This window comes from Oreochromis niloticus, linkage group LG5 (assembly GCF_001858045.2).
Source record: "Oreochromis niloticus isolate F11D_XX linkage group LG5, O_niloticus_UMD_NMBU, whole genome shotgun sequence".
Lineage (NCBI taxonomy): Eukaryota > Metazoa > Chordata > Actinopteri > Cichliformes > Cichlidae > Oreochromis > Oreochromis niloticus.
In genome coordinates this window covers 29423392-29445525 of record NC_031970.2, presented here as the reverse complement: position 1 = coordinate 29445525, position 22134 = coordinate 29423392, and the positions used below count along the sequence as shown (strand labels likewise).

Here is a 22134-nt window from a genome sequence, read left to right as displayed (position 1 = left end):
CATGTTGTGCATTCAGAGATGCTCTTCTGCATACTTTGGGTCTAACAACTGATCATTTAAGTTACTTTTATAATCCTATCAACTCAAAGAACACTAGGCATTCTCCTCTGACCTCTGGCATCAAGGCATAGTCCAATAGTGGACAGTTTCTCTTTGTTAGGCCATTTTCTGTAAACCCTATAGATGGTTATGTAGGAAAATCACAGTATTTCAGTAGTTTGAAACACTGAAACAACCCTATCTGGCACCAACCATTGCACACTCTAAGCCATTAAAACCATCCTTCTTCCCCATTCTTATGCTCAGTTTAAAGTCCACCAGGTCTTCTGGACCATGTTTGCAAGTCTCAAAGTGTTAAACTACTGCCATGTGATTAGCTGAGTAGATAACAGTTACATCTGTTCAACTGCTCACTAAGTGTCCAGTGAATGTAAATGACCTGGCATAGCTTTCCACTATCTGTGACACAGCAGCTACAGTATAAGTATCAGAGAAGTTCAAGGCAGGAAACATTTTTGGGATCAAAAATATCACAGTGGAACACAACAATATACACTTGAGATCCAAAGGCCTCACTCAGTCACTTGGAAGTTAAGAATAAACAGAATAAAAATAAAACATTTCACTTTTAATAGTTTTATTTTCAAATTATGTGCAAGGTGAATTTCACAGTTGAGCTCAACAACCACTATAACCTGAAACCCAAAAAAACAAAAAAAACAACAGAAAAATAAATGGATTAAAAAGACACAATGGAATAGCACCCATAAGTGATGCATGAAGATGACCAGAACGAGCTGTGTTTGGCCACACAGGGCAGCCAACTCTTAGGAGAAAGCGGGTTTTATAGCTTTGTGTATTACATGACTGGTGTTTGAAATATGTTGTAACAATGTAGTTACTTCAACTGTAATGCTTAGTTTCAGTGAGATGTTACAAAGATACTACTGTACTACGGGGTGGAGGGGGGAGCAAATCAAAATATATCACTCGTGCGGGTAATTCTTTTTTCCCTCAACAGAACAGGATTACTATATTATAACTAAACAGATAATTATGTAAAGAAAAAACAAAACAGCCACTAGAGACAACAAAAAGAAATCACATCTATTTTTCAAGTTATAAAAGAAACTGAAGATAACTTTAAAAAACTGTGCAAGTACAGCAAACCTATAGTACAGTATATTACACATAACAAAAACAACTTAAATACAGTACTGGGTATCAGTAGAAATCCTGAGAGTTCTCCGTTCCTGGTTCGCAAATGGCCGTCTGTGGACAGGTGAGTGAAGCCCAGACCCACTCTGACCCTTTTTCGTGGGAAACATTGTTCAAGCTGGGTCGACTAGAAATCAGGTTAAAGTCAGTCAACAGTGAATCTTCTCTTGGAGAAGTTAATTATATCCTCAAGTCCTTACTGAATGTGACTTTTCCTGTATTAAATGCCAATGTAAATCTCTTAAGATGATTGCTATATGGTTGCTAAAATGTTTTCACTTAATAGAGGGGCACTCCTTGCTTAGATAAAATACACAAGAAATGTGTAGTGCAACGATGAAACAGGAACCTGCGTGAGGAAACTGACGGCACTAAAAATGTCACACTTTGACAGCAAACGCCCTCCAGTGGTGGCGTTCTTCTGTACAAGATTGTCAAAAAAAACAGAAAAAAAAAAAAACAGAAAAAAAGCACCAGCACCAACAGTTTGTATCCTCTCTGTGATGGCGTGTAAAGACGGATTCATAGCTTTTATATGAAGTAGCACACAACTCGGGCTCACCCCCACTTGTTTAAATAGTCTGTTTGTTCGAGGGTGCTTCGTAAAGTTTGCAGTTAAGGACCGCTGAAGTGGCGAGTTATTCAGTGCAACGCTGAGTAAGACTTTTCAGATATTCTTCATCAGGAGGAACAGTTTTTGATTCTGATGCCCCTTTTTTTCTAGCTGCAGGCACATTGGCATCACAAAAGATCTCCACGAAAAATCCACATCACTTCAGCCAACAGCCAAACAATCGTTATGGGTACTACTGATCTTCACTAGCAGAGACGAGCACACAAAACAATTAATGCACTTTTAATAAGGTAATACAATGTAATATAGCCTAATCACAGTTCCATGATTTATTGCTACCACAAAATTCGTTTCCAACTTCCACAACAACTATAGTAAGACCTCAAATGCTCTTTTGGCATTACGAGGAAGGCTATTGGAACCCTTTTTTTCAAGCGTTTAATCACCGGTGTCAAAGAAAAAACTCAGAGCTCAAACTCAGAGCAAACACTTGTTTATATCAACACAATGGCCTGAAATGTCCCTTTGCTCCTAATCAAAAATCTCTGAAGTTGCTGAGGTAAACCTGTTAGTTGGTCTGAATGAGCCACTTAGTGTTGCAACAAATTTGACTCCGTCCTTGTTTCTCCAATGTGGAGAGTGAATATTCTAACATTTCACTTAATGGATGCCAACTCAAAGCAGGAAAAAAAAATGTTTGGAAGCCACACATAGTGTATGTTTGACACAATGACACCTGTGGAGGAAGAGTGGGCAATAAAAAGTTACCATTTAACTTTCAACCTCTAAAAACACTAATGTCAATCACAAGCACACTTCAAATTAAAACTTGCATATGAAATAAACTGAAGAGAGGCATAAACGCAGAACAGGAAACAAATCCACACAAACCTCAGAGCCAGCAATCTACTAATGACCTAAGGTACTCATCTTACCCGTATGAATATATAGTTTATATGACTATTTGAATATTTCTATATCTATATAGAGTTTCACTTTATGCTGACACATAGCATCCATATCTCCAGAGGCAACACCCTCAGTCGCATGCTTATCATTTGTAAAAATTCATACACACATTAATCAGCCACAACAGTAAAACCATTTACAGATAGCACTAATACAACCCAATCCACAGAGGCCCCACCCTGCAACTCAGGGGTTTTAACGTTGTGGCTGACTGGTGTATTTATGCACCTAACACAAAAATAGAACAACATGGCTCGACAACAAGCAAAAAAATAGTATAATTGCACTTATGAGTCATTGTACGGTTTTGTTAAACAAGCCTCAGTGTGGGTAGTTGGTGCTGTCTTGAAAAAAAAGAAAGAAAAAAAATACTGCAATCTTTAAAAGCACCCCCATTTTGATCATGTTAAACCAGAAGTTGAACAACTTAAGACTTAACCAAAAATGGTGCATGTGGTGCAAACCCAAGGTAACACCAGGCACAAGGCAGGCAGGACCACACTATCCCCCCCTCTGCCTCAGAGATGGGGTCCGCAAAATTCAGATACCTCAAAGCACTTTCTGGAGACACTGTGGATAAAGTTTGGCCACCACGCATTCAAAATGGCGGCCCAAATCCCAGAGGCGATCGGGTGTCTCATAGACTTTGGTCCATACGTCTGCCTCATCGTCATACTGGTAAAGGGAGTTCTTCCTGCTAGTGCGAAACACATGCTCCTCCACCATGACTTGTGTAGCTCGTACAAACAGGTGTAGCTTGCCTTGCAGCAGCATGGCCTTGATATACGGGCTTGTGGCTTGGTCAAAGGGTAGATCTTTCTTGCGGCTCCATGTGTTCTTCTCAATGTCGTACACCTCCACAGTAAAAGTACGCTGGTGGTTCCTGCAGATACCAGCTATGTAGTAGATGCAGTTTTTATACAAGGCAGCCAGACCCTGACTCCGAGGGACACTCATTGGCGCCAGATGACTCCAATAGTCCTTACGGGGATCATAGCAGAAGAAATATTCCCCTGCACGAAACAAAGAGACATTTAGAGTTATGATCAGATGCATTAAAATGGTTTTCATATGCAGTATGTCTGTTGGATTAATATCGCTTTATTTACATATTTTGTACAAATAAAAAACAAAGAAAAAAACATAATTGCATAAGTTCCCCTGAGCACAGGAAGGCTCACCTTGGAGGACGTAGATACGGTCTTTGTACTCCACAGCACTGTGAAACTCCATGGCCACTGGCATTGGACTGACTGCAGTCCAACAGTTGTCTCTGGCATCATAGCACTCTACTGATTTTAATGCATTTCGCCCATCACCTTCATAAACACGGCCTCCCAGTGCATACAGCTTCCCGCAGCAGTGCACAAGCCTGCATCCAATCCTCGCTCTCAGAAGAGGTGCACGTGGAAGCCATCGGTTGCCTGCATGCTCGTACTGCCAGAAGTCACTCTCTGCTCGATGGTCTATGGACACCTCGCTGTTGCTTGGACGGTATCCACCAGCAATGTAGATGTCATTTTCTGGGGACACCAAGATGCCAACCTCCCGGAGATCATTAGGTGGTTTGCAGAGTTTGAAGACCCTTCCTGTGGCCGTGTCCAGACAAGGCACCGTCTGCTTCTTACCTGAGTGTTTATGAGCAGCATCAAAGCAGATGACCATCTCAGAAGCAGTCATACCCAGGCGCTGTGGACAACCATTTGTACCAGTGAGGCGAGCTTTGGCCTCAGCAGGGTCTGTTGACAGGGAGAGGGCGCAAGCAAAAGGGGGAGGTATCCGATTGAGAAAGGCCTCATCCAGCAAGGGCAGACGGATACACTGGGAAAAAACCTCAGCTAGATGAGCTTCACGGCCAGGCAGATCATGCTCTAGCCAGCGGACAATGCTCTCATAGACATGCTCTTCCTTTTCCACATTGAGGTCATCATTATTCAAAATGCTGACCAACTGCTCCTTGGTCATCTGGAGGAACTCTTGCTCCCGTGATACACACAAGAACTAAAACAAAAGAAGTTTTAGAGTTTCAGTTCAGACATTACAAAGTTCTGTGTCAATGTTGTTGACTGCCACTGACCCACAAAAAAAAGACATTTGCCAAAATGTCTTAAAAGTTTTTAAGCTCTTGATGAAGACCTGAAAGACTATAAAACAGTACTCTAAATTATTTAGCAATTCCCCTGGCCACTAAACAAGGAATACATAAAAGTAGAAAAAGCCATAAACACAAAAAAGGAATTAAAAAATTATATCAGTTGTCTACCAAATTATCATTACATATTAGTACCAACCAAGAAATTTAACACTCAGTACATCCTTAGTTTTTTGGCACCAAAATGTCCTGGTCATAAAGCAAGCAGGACTGCAAGACTAGATACCACAACATGTCTAAAAATTGTGGTATAAAACAGCTGAAGACATTCATTACATCACAGTCCAAAAGTAACTGTTAATAACCAATTTAGGCTTATGTTCAACTGACCTTCTTGCGGATATAATCCTGTGAGCGTTCCCTCAGTTCCTGGTGTCCATATGCATCAGCAAACATAAAGACTCCTATACAGTTCTGAGGGTCAAGTCGGCTGATCATGAACTGGGCACACTGGTCCTGCAGGGCAGGAATCTGGAAAATGCTGGCTGCAGTGAATAGGGCCTGGACATTAGACTCAGAGAGCGAGACCCTGGACGTGTAGGCATAATCTAAGACAAGGTGCATGGATTCAGATTCCACGCCAACGATTCGAACCTCACGCTGACTGCTCTCTGTAAGGCCACTGGTGAACATGGACCTAGAGGAACATTTGAAAAAACACAAATTCTTTTATGATTATTATAAATTCTCATCTTAAAAACTGAGAAAGTTTATCAGAAAATCGTATTTTCTGATTACAACCTCTAGTCAAAATGACAGTGAAACCAAGAAAGAAAGCAACTAATAAATATTTGTAAACAAACACGTACAAATGCACATATGCAGTGCTGAATTTCCTACCTAAAATATGGGCTGATTGCAGCAAGAACATTTCTGTGGCATGAGAAAGTCTTGCCATGGTCCACTTCTACAACGATGTCTGTGAGCTGTGCTTCATCGTACAAGGCTTTGAGCTGCTGCAGGATGTTACAAGCATGAACAGCGTCTACCCCATTGTAGTTGGTGATTGGAGGCGTCCCATTTTGTACTTGTAACAGCTTCCCTACCTCTGAACAAGAGCAGAAACAGAAAAAAATATTATTATCATTTCACTTTAATTTTTTCAGTCAACTCTAAACACATTAGCTGGCAGTGTAGTGCTCTGTACCATTTGCCTATTCAGTTTATACAATGTGCATTTTTAATACTTAACTGCTATATAGCCATTTGGAAGAGTATCAATACCAACAGTACCATCTTCAGCCCATCCAGCTGACACACAATTTTACAGACCAGCTGCAGACAAGCAGCCATGCTTCCCTCACTAGCGGCTGAACACATGAACTAAGGATGTCCAGATCTGATCACGTGATCGGAAATCAGGGCTGATCACGTGGTTTCAGACTCAATCGGAATCTGACGTTACCTCCCGATCAAGACTCGGTTTTACATATATATATATATACACTCATTATTTTAGACCTCTTGACTCCACACAGAAACAGCAACGCATGCGGCATGACATCACTTTGTTGCAGAGACACCTGCTGGCAAATTAGAACACACAAGCAGCTTGAAGCGGAAAGCGCAAGTATGTCTGCGGCCTGGAGGTATTATAAAGTTGATGACAACAACATTGCCATAGCAAACTATGAGATATGTAAACTTGGAAAAGCGACCCACTTCAGTACTGGAAAGAACATGCTAATGAGTTTCCCAGTATCGACCCAGTTGCAACCCAGTATCTCAGTGTCCCCTGTAGCTCTGTGGACAGTGAGAGACTTTCTAGTGCCATTGCAAATGTCCTTGATGAGAACAGAAACAGGCTCAAACCTGACAAGGTAGAGATGTTAGTTTTCATTAAGAAAAACATACATTTCCTTCTGTGAAACTTACTACTGTGATGACAGTAAGAGTTAGGAGTGCAGTTCCTATAAGCACATTACTGGCTTTGCAAACACTGTGGCACTTTTATTTTTGTATTTGTTTAGATGCTTGCCGGATATTTTAAGTTGAGGTGCTATTTGCTTTTATATTACACTTGTTTTTTTTATATTTACTGTTGCACTAAAGTCCATAAGTGAAGAATTTATTTTATTTATTACTTGATTGTTCAAGCTACCTCACAAAAGTGCTTTGTTTGTTAACAGAGTTGCTGAATGGCACAATAAGGTGAATTAAATTAAAAAAATGAGCAACATCCAGGATCTGTTTCTTCGCTCCTCTTTATTCTTTTTTTATGTATTATAGAAGTATCGGATCGGGACTCGGTATCGGTAGATACTCAAAATCAAATGACTCGGACTCGAGGGCAAAAAAACATGATCGGGACATCCCTAACATGAACAGTAGTTTAATCTTCACAACACTGAACATCTCTTAAGAGAAATGTTAAGAGGTCATTTAAGTTCCCATCAACAACATCAAAGTATTAAACATTTATCGTGAATATTAACCTTGTAGGCACGCATGTCACCATTAACTGTTAGCATTTACATAAGAGAAGCACTAGCTGTGTGTTAAGTTATCTTTAAGGTAGTGGCTAGCCGATATGACTAATAATAAAAAGATAACATTAATGTAGCAGGTAAGCCGCAAATGTGATCAGTCCTGCTCATGTGTAATGTTATGATAGGCAGTGTCAGTTAAAGGTGTCTATATAAAGTGTATATAGGAAGTGTAAAGTGTTTGTACTGTACCTACAGCTAGACAGCAACAGCAGCAGTTAGAACCTAACAGACTAACTCTACTTGATCAACAACAAAAATATAGTGCCAAGTCAAAAGAAGCAAAGCACTATTTCAGACAATCTTAAAATATCTGTCATATTTTAATGTGGTTTTTTTGTCCAATAATATAGAAACAGTGTTATCACTGATGTTACAGTTTGTATTGTTGTCGGTTTTTTAAACACATTTTTTGTCATTTTCTTTCTCCACTGGTATTGAAGATGTGATCTTCTTAGATAGTGCTATTGAGTTTCTAGTATCATAACTACTCTATAAAGCACACAGCCTCTAACCCACTGCCTAAGAGATTTCAAAATATCTGAATTTCCTTAGTGTACATGACTACAGTGTAAATACAAGAGTTTTCGTGATCTTACTCAATCTTACTCAATGTTTCTCAAACTTTTAAGCAACACTTACTTGGAGATCATTATAGACATTGTAGGTAAATATTGTTAGTTTTCTCTCATAAAAATCTTCAAAAGAAATACTAAACCTTCTAATGATATTTATATTATAAAGCAATTTCCAGCTGCTCCCTTGTCACGAGGGGCCACCACAGCGGGTAGCTTCGCATGTTTCTACGCTTGATGCCCTACCGGCCCCCAAAGGGACTTATACCTCCTCCTGGGATTGAACTGAGGATCTTTTACTTGTGATATGATATACATGATATGATATACAGTTTTATTTTGGATTTTAAACACATTCAAATATATAAGGAAATAAACTCAAACGACAAACAAATGTGCATTACATGAAATAAAAATTAATCAAAGCCCAAACTGGAGTACAAAGAAGTATGCACATGCTTATAATCCATACCCCATGTTCAACACTGCCAATTTAACAGGATCATCATTGTGGTACCCTCATACACATGAATATACTTTACCCACATTCATATTAGCATAAATATGAACCAATACATCTTTATACAGACATTAATTACATATTATTTAAAAAAAAAATGTCGACTGAATAAAGCTGGAACATTGCAGTTGTTCCATAAATGAAAATACAAAAAACAGCAAAACTGTGGGATAGCTTTTGTTAGATAAATGTGTAAACCATTATACTATGGAGCCACACATATTCATTTATAGTGTAATAACATAAAGTGTGGAGTGTGTGAAAACCTGATGACCAAATTTTAAGGATGCATGCCACCTGGGTTAAAGGTCCAGATATAATGACTGATACAGCTGTATAAATATAACTATTTCCTTCGCTATATTTGCTTTTTTCTAAATTTGTACCGAGAGATTGTTCCCTTTCTCTTATCCTGAATAAAGCCAGCAGGACAATACATGAGCCTAGAAACTCGTGAGTACAGCAGTACTGCCCTTATAAGCGTCCACAAAGTGAGCGTCTTTCTTATCACATGTGTTATATCAAGTTATAAAAGTGGCACCCCAACTTTATGACTGCTGTAAAGCTTCACTTTGACTTATACGGTATACAAACTTACAATACATGTCTCGGGTTGTGCAATGCTGACAGGACAAAGACTCTCAGTGGGTAAATAGAAAACTACTATCACGCCAGGTGGTAGCTAGCTTGCTAACATCTCTCATCGCTGCCCTGTGCCTGCAGTAACGGTCTGGTTAGCTAATAAGACTGAAAACAAACTTGAAGAATAGGCACTAATGAAGAGCGACGGTGTACACAACTTCGTCTGAATGCTTGTGTTTCACAAAATACAGTAATGCTCGCGGTTGGCTTAGCTAGTTGAGGAGCAAGCTTAACTTTTAGCAGACAGCTAGACACCAAGCTAATGCTAGCAAAGCTTTCTTTGACACAACATTACAAGATATAAATGGCGATAAAAATCTGAAGTGTTTTAAGTGTTGACGTCTTCACCTTATAGAAGCATAAGAGTGTGTAGCGCAATGTCTAGTGTATTCGTTTGATGACTATAGCCATTACTGCAACTTGTCCAACCTTTGTCTCTTGTCATAAACAAGTGTTTACACAGTCAGCTGTGGCAGCGAGCTAACCGGCCGAAAGTTAGCCACACAGCTAACGTTAGCTACATAGCCGGGCTAACGACAGCCAACAGTTTTGAGGAGTCGTTTAGAACCTGACCTTATTTAATGAAACTGCAACATGTCAAGACGTCTTCGTTTAATCTGTAAAGCTACGACTGATGAACACATAAACTTAAATATTCTAACTTTAAAAAGCAATATTTAAGTACACAAAACAATGAAGATTTTGCTAACCTCCACTGGCAGCCATTCTCTCCAGTCTGTCTCAGAGCAGACCGACAGAAACGTCAAATGAGTGCAGAGCGGAGCCCCGGAAACAAGGAACAGCCAATCGCAAGAGGAGCACGGATCTCAGAGCCAATCATTTTCCTTTTTTCTGAAATAGGAAAAAGTTAATACTGCATGGATAAATTACACACGGGGCACTCGGTTAGAGCCAACCAAAAGAAGTCAAATCAGCAGTATCTAAACAGGTGCATCCAAAGCAGAGGTTGGTTTCATATCTTGGTGGGAACACTGGAGGTAGACATCAGTTCACCAGCAGGCAAAAGGCTAACTGCACATGGGGATAAACACAGTAGCGTCTTATTCTACAATGTACAACATGCTTTTTTGGTTTGCAGAAGAGTGCCGTTATAGATTTATAGCGCTGAAATGAAAGCTATTTAGACTCAATATAAATAGTGCAACATGAACTCTGAAAAAATAGATTAGTATTTTTTGAGTGTAATATAATAAGAAAAAACATTGCTTGCCATATAAAAATATTGTACGCATAAATTATATTATATTGACATAGATTAATACTGTTGGAAAATATTTTTTTTAAATAGCAAAGATAATAATGCATTTTACTATAACAAGTGTAGGCAAAAGACTCCACATTCTTGACAACCATGTGGTGACACATGTTAAGAGCCATAACCAAGATGTTTTATGGATTGTGGCATCCTTGCATTTAGCCAGCAGGATGGACACATATATGTTATGTTCCAATGCAGATTTTGTAGTAACATATGCCATTGGAGGCAAATGTTCAAATCAGTGTGACAGGTTATATTTTGAAGGTTAATTAACATTCCTTATGACTGCATGCCTAATTCTAGACATATGGTCTTTTTCTAGTATTTCAATATCGTGGGGGAAAAGTCTAAACACCAGTGAAACAACCTACAATCCAGTGTTGCATTACTGTTATTGTCTTAATAAACAGTAAATCTGTTGTTAAATTGCATGTCAGTGATGGGGGCCACATGATGTTAATAGTAGATTATCCCATGCACCTCACATGCAACCCTATGTAAAATACATTATCTTACCTTACATAAGTATAGTTAAAAGTACAAATACTTTGTTACTGTACTTAAGTAGCGGTATCTGTACTTAACATAAGGTTTGTTTCTGACCAGCTTTTTACTTCCTTCGCTTTTACACAAATATCTACTTTCTACTCCTTACATTTTCATTACATGTTTGTTGCTGTAGGTTAAAGACAGTTACTGGGCAGTGGGCAATTATTATTTCATGTCACTGCACACACCTTCAAATTGATTTGAATCTGAACAGAGGGAACAATAACACACAGAAGACAATTCTGGTGTATCTATCACCAGTTATCAGGATTTCTGATATGGTAACTATAAAATAAAGAAATGTCCTGTTTTGCAAGTTCCCTTATGATCTGCATCATAGCACCTGCTCTGTGTTTCATACCTAATCAATCTAATCCGGTCCTTTGTGGCCACTTAAAATATATTTATAGAGCTGTGATGTTATATTTGTTGCAGTTTCTGCTGCCCTCTTTGTCTTTATAAACACATTTTTGATATCAATAAGACTTTCTACCTGGATACTTAAAGGATATTTAAAAGTCAAAAATTGATTGCAAATTCTACTTTGTGATACGAATAATCTTTCATGATAGATATGTTTGACAGATCATGGGTCAACAAGTCATTTACAACAGTTTAAATAAATTTTTGTTTTGTTTTGTGCTGCTGGATTTCTGTTTCATATTGTGAAACATCTTGCGAAACAAAGTGAAGTGTACCTTACCCAAGAGTAGCAGAAATCCAATTAAATTTAAGGTGATGATGCTGATTATACCAGCTTTATACTGCTGGTAGCTGCGGCAACATAACATTTTTTTTTATGTCTGGTTAAATTCACAAAAACAGTGAATCTCAGAGCAGCAACAACATAAGTCAGCATCACAAGTCAGCGCCTGTACACAAAATATACAGGCACTCACGATAGAAAATGCCAGTCTTAGGAACCTGCTGACTCACTTCAACCTGTGACTGTACTAATTTTTCTGTTTAGGCATCGAGGCAAAATCACCCATCCACAATGCATTTTGAAAAAATTCTCTTGGTTTTTCTCCGCTTATGTTCTGCATAGCAGATGTTCACATTGATTCGATTCATTAGAATTAGAATTTTAGTTGAAATACTTCTCATGTATTAATATTATTTTATTAATATGGTAAATGGCCTAATATGACACGAGGTTTAGTCTGCTTTGCAGAGAAAAACATCTGGTAGAAATGTCCTCAAAGAGCTGCTTTTTACTTTTACATTCTGAGTACATTTCAGTGTCTATACTTTACTGAAGTGACAGATATGTGTACTTTTGCGACCTCTGTACGTAAGTTAATATTCAGCATTGTGAAATTATCTTATTTTACCAATTTTGGGAAGGTGCTCCTGCTGCTGGCTCGGATTGAGCCAAAGACTGATTGTATCCTCTGGGAATCCCTGGTTCACGCCAAGACCATATACTTCCATGTGCGAAACCTTATAAAATAATGACTTCTATTTATGGTTAACCTGCCTTTGCCTTATGTGCTGTCTCTTGGCCTTAGTGAAATGATGCCGACCATTCTTGTTACTGTGTGTGCAGTTTAGAGCTCGGTACTCAGTATTTCTCATGTATTTAAATAGCCAAGAAACATGGCCGCCGGGTCAGAGGAACAGGTGCTCACGATGTCACGAAAACATGATGATGAAATGGCTTCAGGTTATTGCCACAGTTGTCCTCATACACCGTACTCAGTCAGTAACTGCAGAGTCCCAACACCTTGTAAATGATGCTCTAGGAACTTCTTCAAGATCTTTATCTGTCCTGAAAATGTTCTCCAGCTATTTTTTTGAGCGTGTCCTTCATGGTTGCCAAGTGCTGAAGAACTTGAAGGAAAACTAACTGTGTGTCACACAGTGGAAATGTTGTGCTGTCGGTCAGTTACTACATCATACATTGGGAGCAGGTAATTGTTAGGTTGAGGTTTAGGAGCTTCATCTCCTCCAAAAAACACCACCACTGCCCTGTAGACATCCAACCAGCTAATGAAGGCTGCTCCCCTACACTCTGAGGTGCAGGCAGGACTCTCCCAAAACTCAACCACTGACTAAAAGCTACATCTTTGCTCATTTTACTTTCCTCTCATTTGCTTTCTGAGAGCAGAAGGTCCTTCAGTGGGTCCACCTCTCATCGCTCTAAGGCCAGATACACAAACCCATACCTCAGCAGCCTGCTCTTCGTACCTGTAGGAATGCATCGCACCCCCCACTCGCTGACCCATTTTTACCCTTTGACATTTCCCGCTCACACATGGTCGCGTGCTGGAATTTTTAAATTTTTGGTCATATTCTTCTGGCCTGCAAACTCAACTCATCCCTCTCTTGTTCTTCATTCCTACTCTCCATCTCTTCTTCACTCCCATAACTTTGAGTGCTGAAACTCTGTGAAAGGCTGGAAGTAAACTACATACAGATTCATGGATAAGTTATCTTACCATTTCCTAGTCTGCATGCACTACACATTCGCATCTGAATGCCACTTGAGTTCAAGACCTACATTTCAAGCACTTTGACACATTGTCATTGTCAGATTCTGTACATTATCTCCTTTTAGATGTCGTCATTGAGCCTAACATTGAGGAAAAGAAGGCCTTTTTCACTTTCTTACTATTCTTGTCCAGTCGTCTGTCAGCCTGTTCTGTCTGTGTCCCTTTTTTTTTCCAGTTCGCCCCTCCTCCCCATCTCCACCTCATTCAGGTTGTTGAGGGGATCACAATCACAGTCTCCATCAGACATCTACTTTCTCTTCTTGACCAGCATCAGCAGCTAGACTCCGGGGGAGCCCTTCACCTATCGCTATCAAAATAGTTCAGTTCTCCTCATTCGTATGCCCTGTAATACATTTGTTCTGCTTTCATCCAAATAATATCTCCTTATTGAAATTCACATTTCGCAGTTTAACACATCAAACGAGCCTTATCGCAGCGCTTCTTTTCTGCAGGACAGACGTGTTAGAGCAACAGGACTGTGTTGCTTGAATGGTTTGGCAAACTACGTATACTGTGGTTGATGTTTTTAAAGTGGAGTAAATTGAGTTTTTAATTCAGTCTGGCATGTTTACGCTTATCCTTGAAAAACCAGGTGAAGGTTTGATTAGCAATGACAGTAGATGAAAAATGTCTTTGTGCCATAGCAAGCTTATATATATATATATATATATATATATATATATTATACACTTGAATTTTATTTAATATGTGTTATCTATACTTCTGTTGTCTAACTTGGCATGTTTTTTATCATTAAAACTTTAAAATAGTGATTTTTTTATGAGAAAGATGGGTATATTTGTTGCCACAATCCTATCCTTCTCTGTTTGTATTCACCCCACACATGCACACACACACCAACACCCCCCACCCACTTTCCACCTCATTTTTTAATCAGATAGATGAGGCTTGATGGCAGAAAATAAAACAAACGTTCAGCCTCACGCTGAGATTTAAGTCTCCATTAATTCATAATGTAGGCCAATTTTTGAGCCTTTTAATTCCGACATTGTGTTAAAAGGTTCAGATCTATACTGTGGCATTACTTACTGATTTATGGCTAAGGGTGCTGTTTTAACATAAACCAACATAAATATGTTCTTGGGGAAACAACCGTTTTTCTCCTGCAAATAAAGTCAAACTTGACTATTTCATTGCACTTCTCTATTATTATGTTGATTACATCTTTCACGCTCTTCTCATGCTGTCAGCAATAATGAAGCAAAGCCCTGGGTGGCCGTGGCAGTTGATAATTTGCTGTCTGTCTGAGCTGAGAGGGGACTTTGCTGCAGTGGGTCATTTGGCATTCATGTGACAGCACCTGCAACCTCAAAAGAAATAGAGTAATTACTTTGTACTGAAAACTGTGATTGCCATGTAATCCCCATAATTGACATACTGTCTTTTAATCACTACTGCTTTTATGAATGGATTTACGCCCCCAATAGTGTAGTGGTTAACACGAGCGAACAGTCACTGGTTTGATTCCAGTCAGAGATACAAATCCTATTTGGGGTTGTGCCTGACAAATCAAACATGAAGAACGACCGGTTGTGGCAAGGGAGGAGTTGAAAGTAACCTTTACTAGTAAATTTATAAGAAAATTCTCTTTTATGATTATTGCTGAAAGTTCAACAGAAATTGTATCAGTTAATTAAAGCAAATAATTAACCTTCAGTCTGTGGGAACTGACATTTCAAATCCTTCCATTCTCGGGTTTTCACCTTTGAATAAAAAGACCCCAAAAACCTCTTTTCCAAACCCTTTGCTATCTTAAGCAACTTTAAGTGATACTATAGCTTCACTCAGCATTTCCATATAAGCTGACACTTCAGCTTATATGAAGTGTCAGCTTATATGGAAGTACTGTGTTAGTACTCCTATTACTGCTGGCCTTGCCGACTTATTTTATTTTATTTTATTTACAACTTTTTTCATATTTTCATGAAAAGTTTCATTAATCACTGTTAATAAATGACAAACTGGTCATTTATGAACCTGCAGTTAACCTGCAATTAAATGATAATTAATGTTGTTGACTAACAGAAATTGGTTTGGAAACTAACTGTGAACCATGGCACGGATGCTAAAGGCCCTCTTAGACAAAGAAGACGTGACACATTAACGATGACATCATAGTACTGGGTTTGATCCCTTTTTGCCTTCAGAACTGCTTTAAACCATCATGGCATTCATTCAATCAGGTTCCTCTAAACATCCTCAGGGATTTTGGTCCATGATGACATGATACCATCACACAGTTACAGTAGAGTAGTCTGCTACACACACATGTTTTGAATCTTTTGTTCCACTACATCCCATTGATCCATCCTCTATTGGAATTTGAGTCCAGTGAACTCATGGCGATGCTGAGGAAACCAGTTTCAGATGACTTTACCTTTGTGACATGGTGTGTTATCCTGGTAGAAGCAGCCATCAGAAGATTGTACACTGTGTCCATAATGGAATGGATATGTTCAGCAACAACACTTAGACCAGGCCTTGTTTCTCCACTCCTTCATGGTCTGATTTTTGTGGCCACATGCAAATTCCAGCCATGGTTTTCTGATCTCAGCTGACAAGGGGAGCACCTGATGCGGTCTTCTGCTGCTGTAGCCGATCTGATTGAAGGTTCAGCATATTGTGCATTCTGGATTGATTAAGGTTGCTGTTCTGTTCTGATCTCTGACATCAACAAGGCAGTTTCACACAGATAGCGGATTGTCACTGCTCACTGAATATTTTCTCTTGTAAACCCTGTTCAAAGCCACTTAAATCACCTTTCTTTCCCATTCTGATACTCGGTTGAATTCCAGCATGTCATCTTGATTTTGTCTACATACCTAATTGCACTGAACTGCTGCTATTAGACATTTGTGTTAAAGAGCAGTTGAACAGCTGTACCAAATAAAGTTTGAGAGTAGCGTGTTTCTCTTTCGGTTGTAACTTTTAGCATTAAAACTGAATTTGTTTTCCAGAGAGTTTAGCATTTTCTAGGCAATGCAGAGTATTTGTACAGTCACACATTTTCGATCATCCCTGAAAATGAGCAATGAGAAGGTGAGCTGCCGTCTCTTAGCTTAACTTTGAGAATTTCCATGGGTGGCATGTAGGTAAGATTGCCCTACATTTGCAATGCAGTACAAATCAAATACTCAGGGAATTTAAAAGAAGGGGTCACATGAATCTTACAGTTGTTTCATTACAAACCAAAACCGCTGACCTGAATCATTATTCACATCCACTATGGATGTGATTTTGATATCAGACCTTTGATGTGTATAATTTTTCTGATAAAAAATAGTTCTACACAGAAACCATGCAGTCAAAACCGACATTATTAAACACTAGTTCTGCATGGATTAACCTCCGAGCATTCTTTACATGCAGCTTATGATTGGTAGGTAGGACTTTGTTCCAGTGCCATCATCAGTGCTGTGCAGGCTGGAAATGCACTCTAATGCTGCGTAACACTGTAAAATGACAGAAGAGGAGACAAATAAAAGTACAACTGCAATCTTAGCAATCGATTTCACATTTTTTTTCCAATTTCTTTCCATTCAGCCACAGTGCAGCTTGTGAAATTGGGCCTGGCTACTGTTGAATCAGAGGAAAAAGGCTTCCTGGGTTTGCAGTTATTTGATGATAGCTCTCGTTTCTGATTACCACCACCGCCCGCCCATAGATGTCCTTTTTGGATACATTGAAACTGTTCACCCGCTACTCTTTCGACTTTCTCCCCATCTTGTGCAGCATTTTCTGGTAACAGCACTCTTAACAAGAGATTTATTATTATAGTGTGCATTTACAACACGACACAGGTTATGCCCAGCAAATGACAGTAAAGGAGGTGTCTCAAGGGAATACACAGGGTTAAAACTGTTTTTTCTGTCTCATGTTTATCAACCATCTGCTGGTTCTAAGTGAGGTAAATGCACATATCTGAGTTTATCTACAGTATATCAGCAGTTAATCATGTTAGCCAGTGTCTATAGAATTTGTCAACAATTTGGGGAGGATTAAATTGCAGAACAAACAAAAAGGAGACAAGATGGAATGCATGAGGAAGATGAGGCAGGGGGTGTAATTGCAGTTTAAATGTGTGTTTTTGTCAGAAATGGAGGTAATGGGTTATTATATCCCTCTGGAGGCCCGCAGTGGAAAAATGCCTGCAGATGTTGTGAAGGGCCATGGGCTCCCCCACCACGCCACTCAGGAGGAGACAAATAGGAGCACAATGGGAGGCTGCTGTAAATACAGAGTTGGAGGTCCATCTCCATCTTTATAAAGTCCCTTTCTTCCTCTTTTTCTCAGACTTTCTTTCTCAGCAATCCCCACCTGAGTAGCTGATGAGCAGATGGTCTGAGTTTCCCCCAAAGCACCTTAATTTCCAAACAATCCCACTATAGCAACTCAAAGTGCTGACAGAGATCTTTGTTAATGGTTGTTGTTTAGTGGTGTAACTTCTAGCTTAGATGTTTTTCAGGTTTCGTTTTAGACCTTTTATTATAGCACAGTAATACAGTAGAAGATGACTGTTGGTAACACTTTAGCGTCCCAAACATAGACTGTATATAAACGATATACGTAGCCTCTTCATCTGTCAAAATGAAGCCAATGCAGCATTCAATTTAATGGTCAGCAGTAAATATTTTCATAATGCCCTAATCAGATACTAATTTTAAATGTTTTTCACTACATTTTCTTAATTATGGTGCCCAGCAGGGTGTGCAGTAGGACTACCGTGCGATTGAGAAGTTGCTAGCATGGTAGCATGAACCTCGTTTGTTCAGTTAAGTCCATACCGCCTTCACAATGGTTAAAAAACACAAAATGCTCAGCTCAAGGCTTCAGAGATGAGCCATTTAGGGGCAATCACAGTGTCTTTACACTCACCAACCACTTTGTTAATTACATGTAGCTAGTACTGGATTGGACCCAGTTTTGCATTCAGAACTTCCTCAATTCCTCATTGCAAGGATTCAACAAGGTGCTGGAAATAATCCTCAGAGACTTTGGTCCATAGTTAAATGATAACGGCACACAGTTATTGTAGATTGTTTGGCTGCACATCCATGCTGTGAATCTCCCAAAAAGGTTTTCTATTGGATTAAGATCTGGTGACTCTGGAGGCCATTTGAGTGCAATGAACTAATTATCATCTTTAAGAAACTAGTTTGAGATGATTTAAGTTTTATGGCATGGTGCCCGCTGGAAGCAGCCATCAGCAGATGGGTACATTGTGATCATAAAGGGGTGGAGATGGACAGCAACAATACTTGAGTAGGCTGTGGTGTTTAAATGATGGCTCAAAATGTGCCAAAAATATACACCACCACTGGCCTGAACTGTTGATGGATGGATGGATCCATGCTTTCATGTTGTTTGTTGGTTGTAATGAGTGGTTATTTAAGTTATTGTTGTTTTACTACCAGTCAAAGCAGTCATTTTGGTCATTCTCCTCTGACCTCTGGCATCAACAGGCACTTTCACCCAGAGAACTGCTGCTGGATAGTTTCTTTTTGTTGGAACATTTTCTGTAAACACCAGAGATGGTTGTGTGGGGAAATCCCACCAGATCAGCAGTTTTATGAAATACTAAGACCACCCCATCTGGCACCATCAACTACTGCTATGTTTAAACTCACTTTAGTTTGAACTTCAGCAGGTCGTTTTGATCATGTCTACATGCCTAAATGCACTGAGTTTCTACCATGTGATTTCCTGATTAGATAGTTATTCTAATGAGCATTTGAACAAGTAACGTATTAAACTGGCTGGTGAATCTATTTACTGTATATGCAGTCCTTGGTCAAATCAACTCAAGCGCCATATACCAGTTTCAAGCAGGTTATGTATCAGACAATGTATTTCCCTTAAGCATTAAAATCTGTGAATCCTCAAGTTGAATGAGGCTGTGTGTCCACTTGGCCCTGGACTAAGAAAGTATTATTGTTGTTATTATTCTTAGTGTTATTAGATTTTTTTACACTTAAGCTTCTGTACAGTATATAGCTATGAGAGATAACTGTTGCGTTCCCCTAAAAGGGTCCAGGCGATAAGGAGAAGTAACAAAAAGTGTCCGAGTCGGAAAAAGGAGACAAGGAGGCAAAAGGGTTAAATCAAAGAGTTTTATTAAAGTTTCTATCAAATACTCAACTAAAAGAGACGGACAAGCCGCTATCACCAGTTAAAGAAACAAAACAAAACTCAAGCGTTGGTCAATAAATTGAAGAGTAAGTCAAAAAAGAGTTTAGTCACCAAACACAGCTCACTAGCTGCAAACAGCAAAAACACAGCTCACTAGCTGCAAACACTAACATGGCACTCTGGCCCAGAGCTCACCTTTCCCTGGGCTTAAATCCCTTTAATTACTGATGTGAGTCAGCTGTGTAAAAGAGAAAGGTGACACCTCAGGCAGAAGAGATTGTAGGACACGCCCACACAGGCACCTTCAGGAGGAGGCCCTGCTAGGGCCGTAACATAACTTTGTTCCCAGTCTCTGTACATTCTTCTAATACCTTGTTTAGCAGACAGAAATCAGTCTGGTATCAGTCGTTTTCATCTAATAGTCAACAATAAAGCAAATATGCTTATTCCCCAAAATGTCAGACTTTTCTCTTGTTTGGCTGAAGATTGTTTGATCTACTTTATTTGCAGCACAGAGTTTAAAGGTCCAAGAGAAGTATTTTATATAATTCAAAACAACATAGACACTGAATTCCTCAAAATTGAGTTCATTTGAGGAGAGATCAGATTGTACAAATATCAAAGTCTTTTGGAAGCTGCCTGAATATTATCCAGTCTGTTGCAAACACAGTGGGCGGCCTTATCCTGTGGTGATATTAACCATTCATGCTTTCATAGCTATAAGATGGAAAGAAAATCCTCAGTTTAGCAGAGATGAGCCCTAGAAGGATAGGTCTTTTTGTGTGTGCGTGTGTTGCTGCTGTGGCGGAAATGTAACGGAGCTGATAACGCCGGATCAAAAGCATTCTGATCTAGTTGCCAAAAGCCACGGGGCCTAGTAGGCAGCCGAGGTTCGCGTTGCTCCAACTTTGGGGACGGTTTCAATAGGCTGCTCCTGGGTGACCGTGCATTGTCTGCCCTTCAAGTTGGAAAAGCAAACAAATAAGGCTATGCTGCCTCCCGCTGTGAGGTCGACTCATTTGTTCCACTTGTCCGGCTGATGGATTTGGTTTTATAAAATTTGGCTTTTTTTAGCCTCCTGCTAATTAGTTAAGGGAAAAAACACGCACTCCGCACATTTCGTCCAATTTGACTAGCCTCTTTTTTTCTCCTTCTAAATCGCCCTCCTGTGATCATCTTCACAGACTGTGCATCCACAGCATGGTTGCACTCGGTCTATGAATTAGGCAGAGCCTGAGTGGCCTGGAGGCTCTAGTCACCCAGTAGGAGGGTCTATGAGCGGTAACAGATTAGGCGGGGCTCCCTGGTGTGTACTGCCATGCGCCCATGTGTGAATACTCTGTCTGTCATCAGCAGTAAGGCAGTGGCATGGGTAGATCTATCAGCAAATCCGACTTGCATAGAGAAAATTCCTAGGTCCTGGCAGAAAAGGCTGGGATGGGCTTTTTTCCCCCCTCTCTCCCACTTTCCTTTTACATTATTTCAGGCCCCAGGAGAGTATTCTCCATCATGTCAATGTAATGTAGCACACAGAGGCAATCATGCAGCCTCTCTGGCCTCGAGGCTGCCTGCTCAGAGGAGAAAATGCAGCTTTAGCACTTAATCATCTCACCAGTACCTGGTGCACCAGTCTATGAGAAGGTTTTCCACACAATATGAAAGCAGATCGTTGATGGTGGCTGTGTTGTTGCGTAGTCCCCAATGGTTAAGGGGCTTCTCCATTGACACCCCCCACCCACACACACACACACACACATAGTTGAAGATCAGTGAATACTCAGACCTATGCGTATGTCAGTCCAAACCATGCGGAAAAACACCACAGCTGGGCGCCAATGTTACATGCAGACACCTGCTGAAACATTTGGATTCATGACTCCCGTCTCCTCACTGAGGAGCGCACTGCAATCAGAGTCATTCTAGTGTGATCAATGCCACACCGCTGAGGAAGACCATGCATGCTGAAGCAGTGATGTGAGGCTTTATTGATATTGCCTTCCATGCATACCAGACATCGGTGTTTCGGAGCTGCACGTATCACATTTGATAGGAAGTGGATCCGATACTGCCTTAATGTGCTGGTCACACTGGTTGGGAAGGCCAATGACAGGAAGGGGGAAAAAAGCGTTTGTGTGTACATGCATAGAAATGAACAGAGCACTGTGTGTATTATCAAGTGATTGATCGGCTACATGCTTGGCTCCAAGGGAAGACATAGGGAGAGGTCAAACAAGACTGTTCCAAATAGACCTGTCGGAATGAGCCTCGGGGAGGCCTAACTGGTTAGACAAGGGCAATACTTTTTTACCACAAGTGCCCTTGTTTTACTGTGCACGGGCTGGACAAGCCCATGTATTATTCACTGGTCTCACTGGGTGATAAATGGGAGGCCTCCATTCTAAGCAATGGAATATTCACACCAGTGCTTATCTCTTTTAATCCCATGACTGCAGGCCAAGTCACTGAATTAGTGGGCAAGGCATAACAGTGCCATTTAAACTGCAGGGGCAAGGTTGTTTAACTAG

The 22134-nt window shown here is 40.0% G+C and overlaps 1 protein-coding gene across 2 annotated transcripts; it reads right to left on the bottom strand.

The window, feature by feature from the left end:
* Window positions 1-620: 620 nt before the first annotated feature.
* On the bottom strand, window positions 621-9862 carry kbtbd8 (kelch repeat and BTB (POZ) domain containing 8). Of its 2 annotated transcripts, none has more exons than XM_003442681.4 (5): window positions 9847-9862; window positions 5754-5961; window positions 5244-5550; window positions 3943-4762; window positions 621-3774 (listed from the first exon to the last, which is right to left on the bottom strand). In XM_003442681.4, exons 1-5 carry the CDS (start codon window positions 9860-9862, stop codon window positions 3311-3313), a joined length of 1815 nt encoding a protein of 604 aa, XP_003442729.1. In that variant the 3' UTR covers window positions 621-3310. The 2 variants fall into 2 exon arrangements, with proteins under 2 accessions (XP_003442729.1, XP_025763213.1); XM_025907428.1 differs by lacking the exon at window positions 9847-9862 and adding an exon at window positions 9710-9840.
* Between the last annotated feature and the right edge of the window lie 12272 nt (window positions 9863-22134).

Coding starts and splice junctions, on each gene's coding strand:
- kbtbd8 (XM_003442681.4), bottom strand. Junction 5,551..5,753: donor GCAATCAGCCCATATTTTAG/GTAGGAAATTCA, acceptor ATGTTCCTCTAG/GTCCATGTTCACCAGTGGCC. Junction 3,775..3,942: donor CCGTATCTACGTCCTCCAAG/GTGAGCCTTCCT, acceptor TGTTTCGTGCAG/GGGAATATTTCTTCTGCTAT.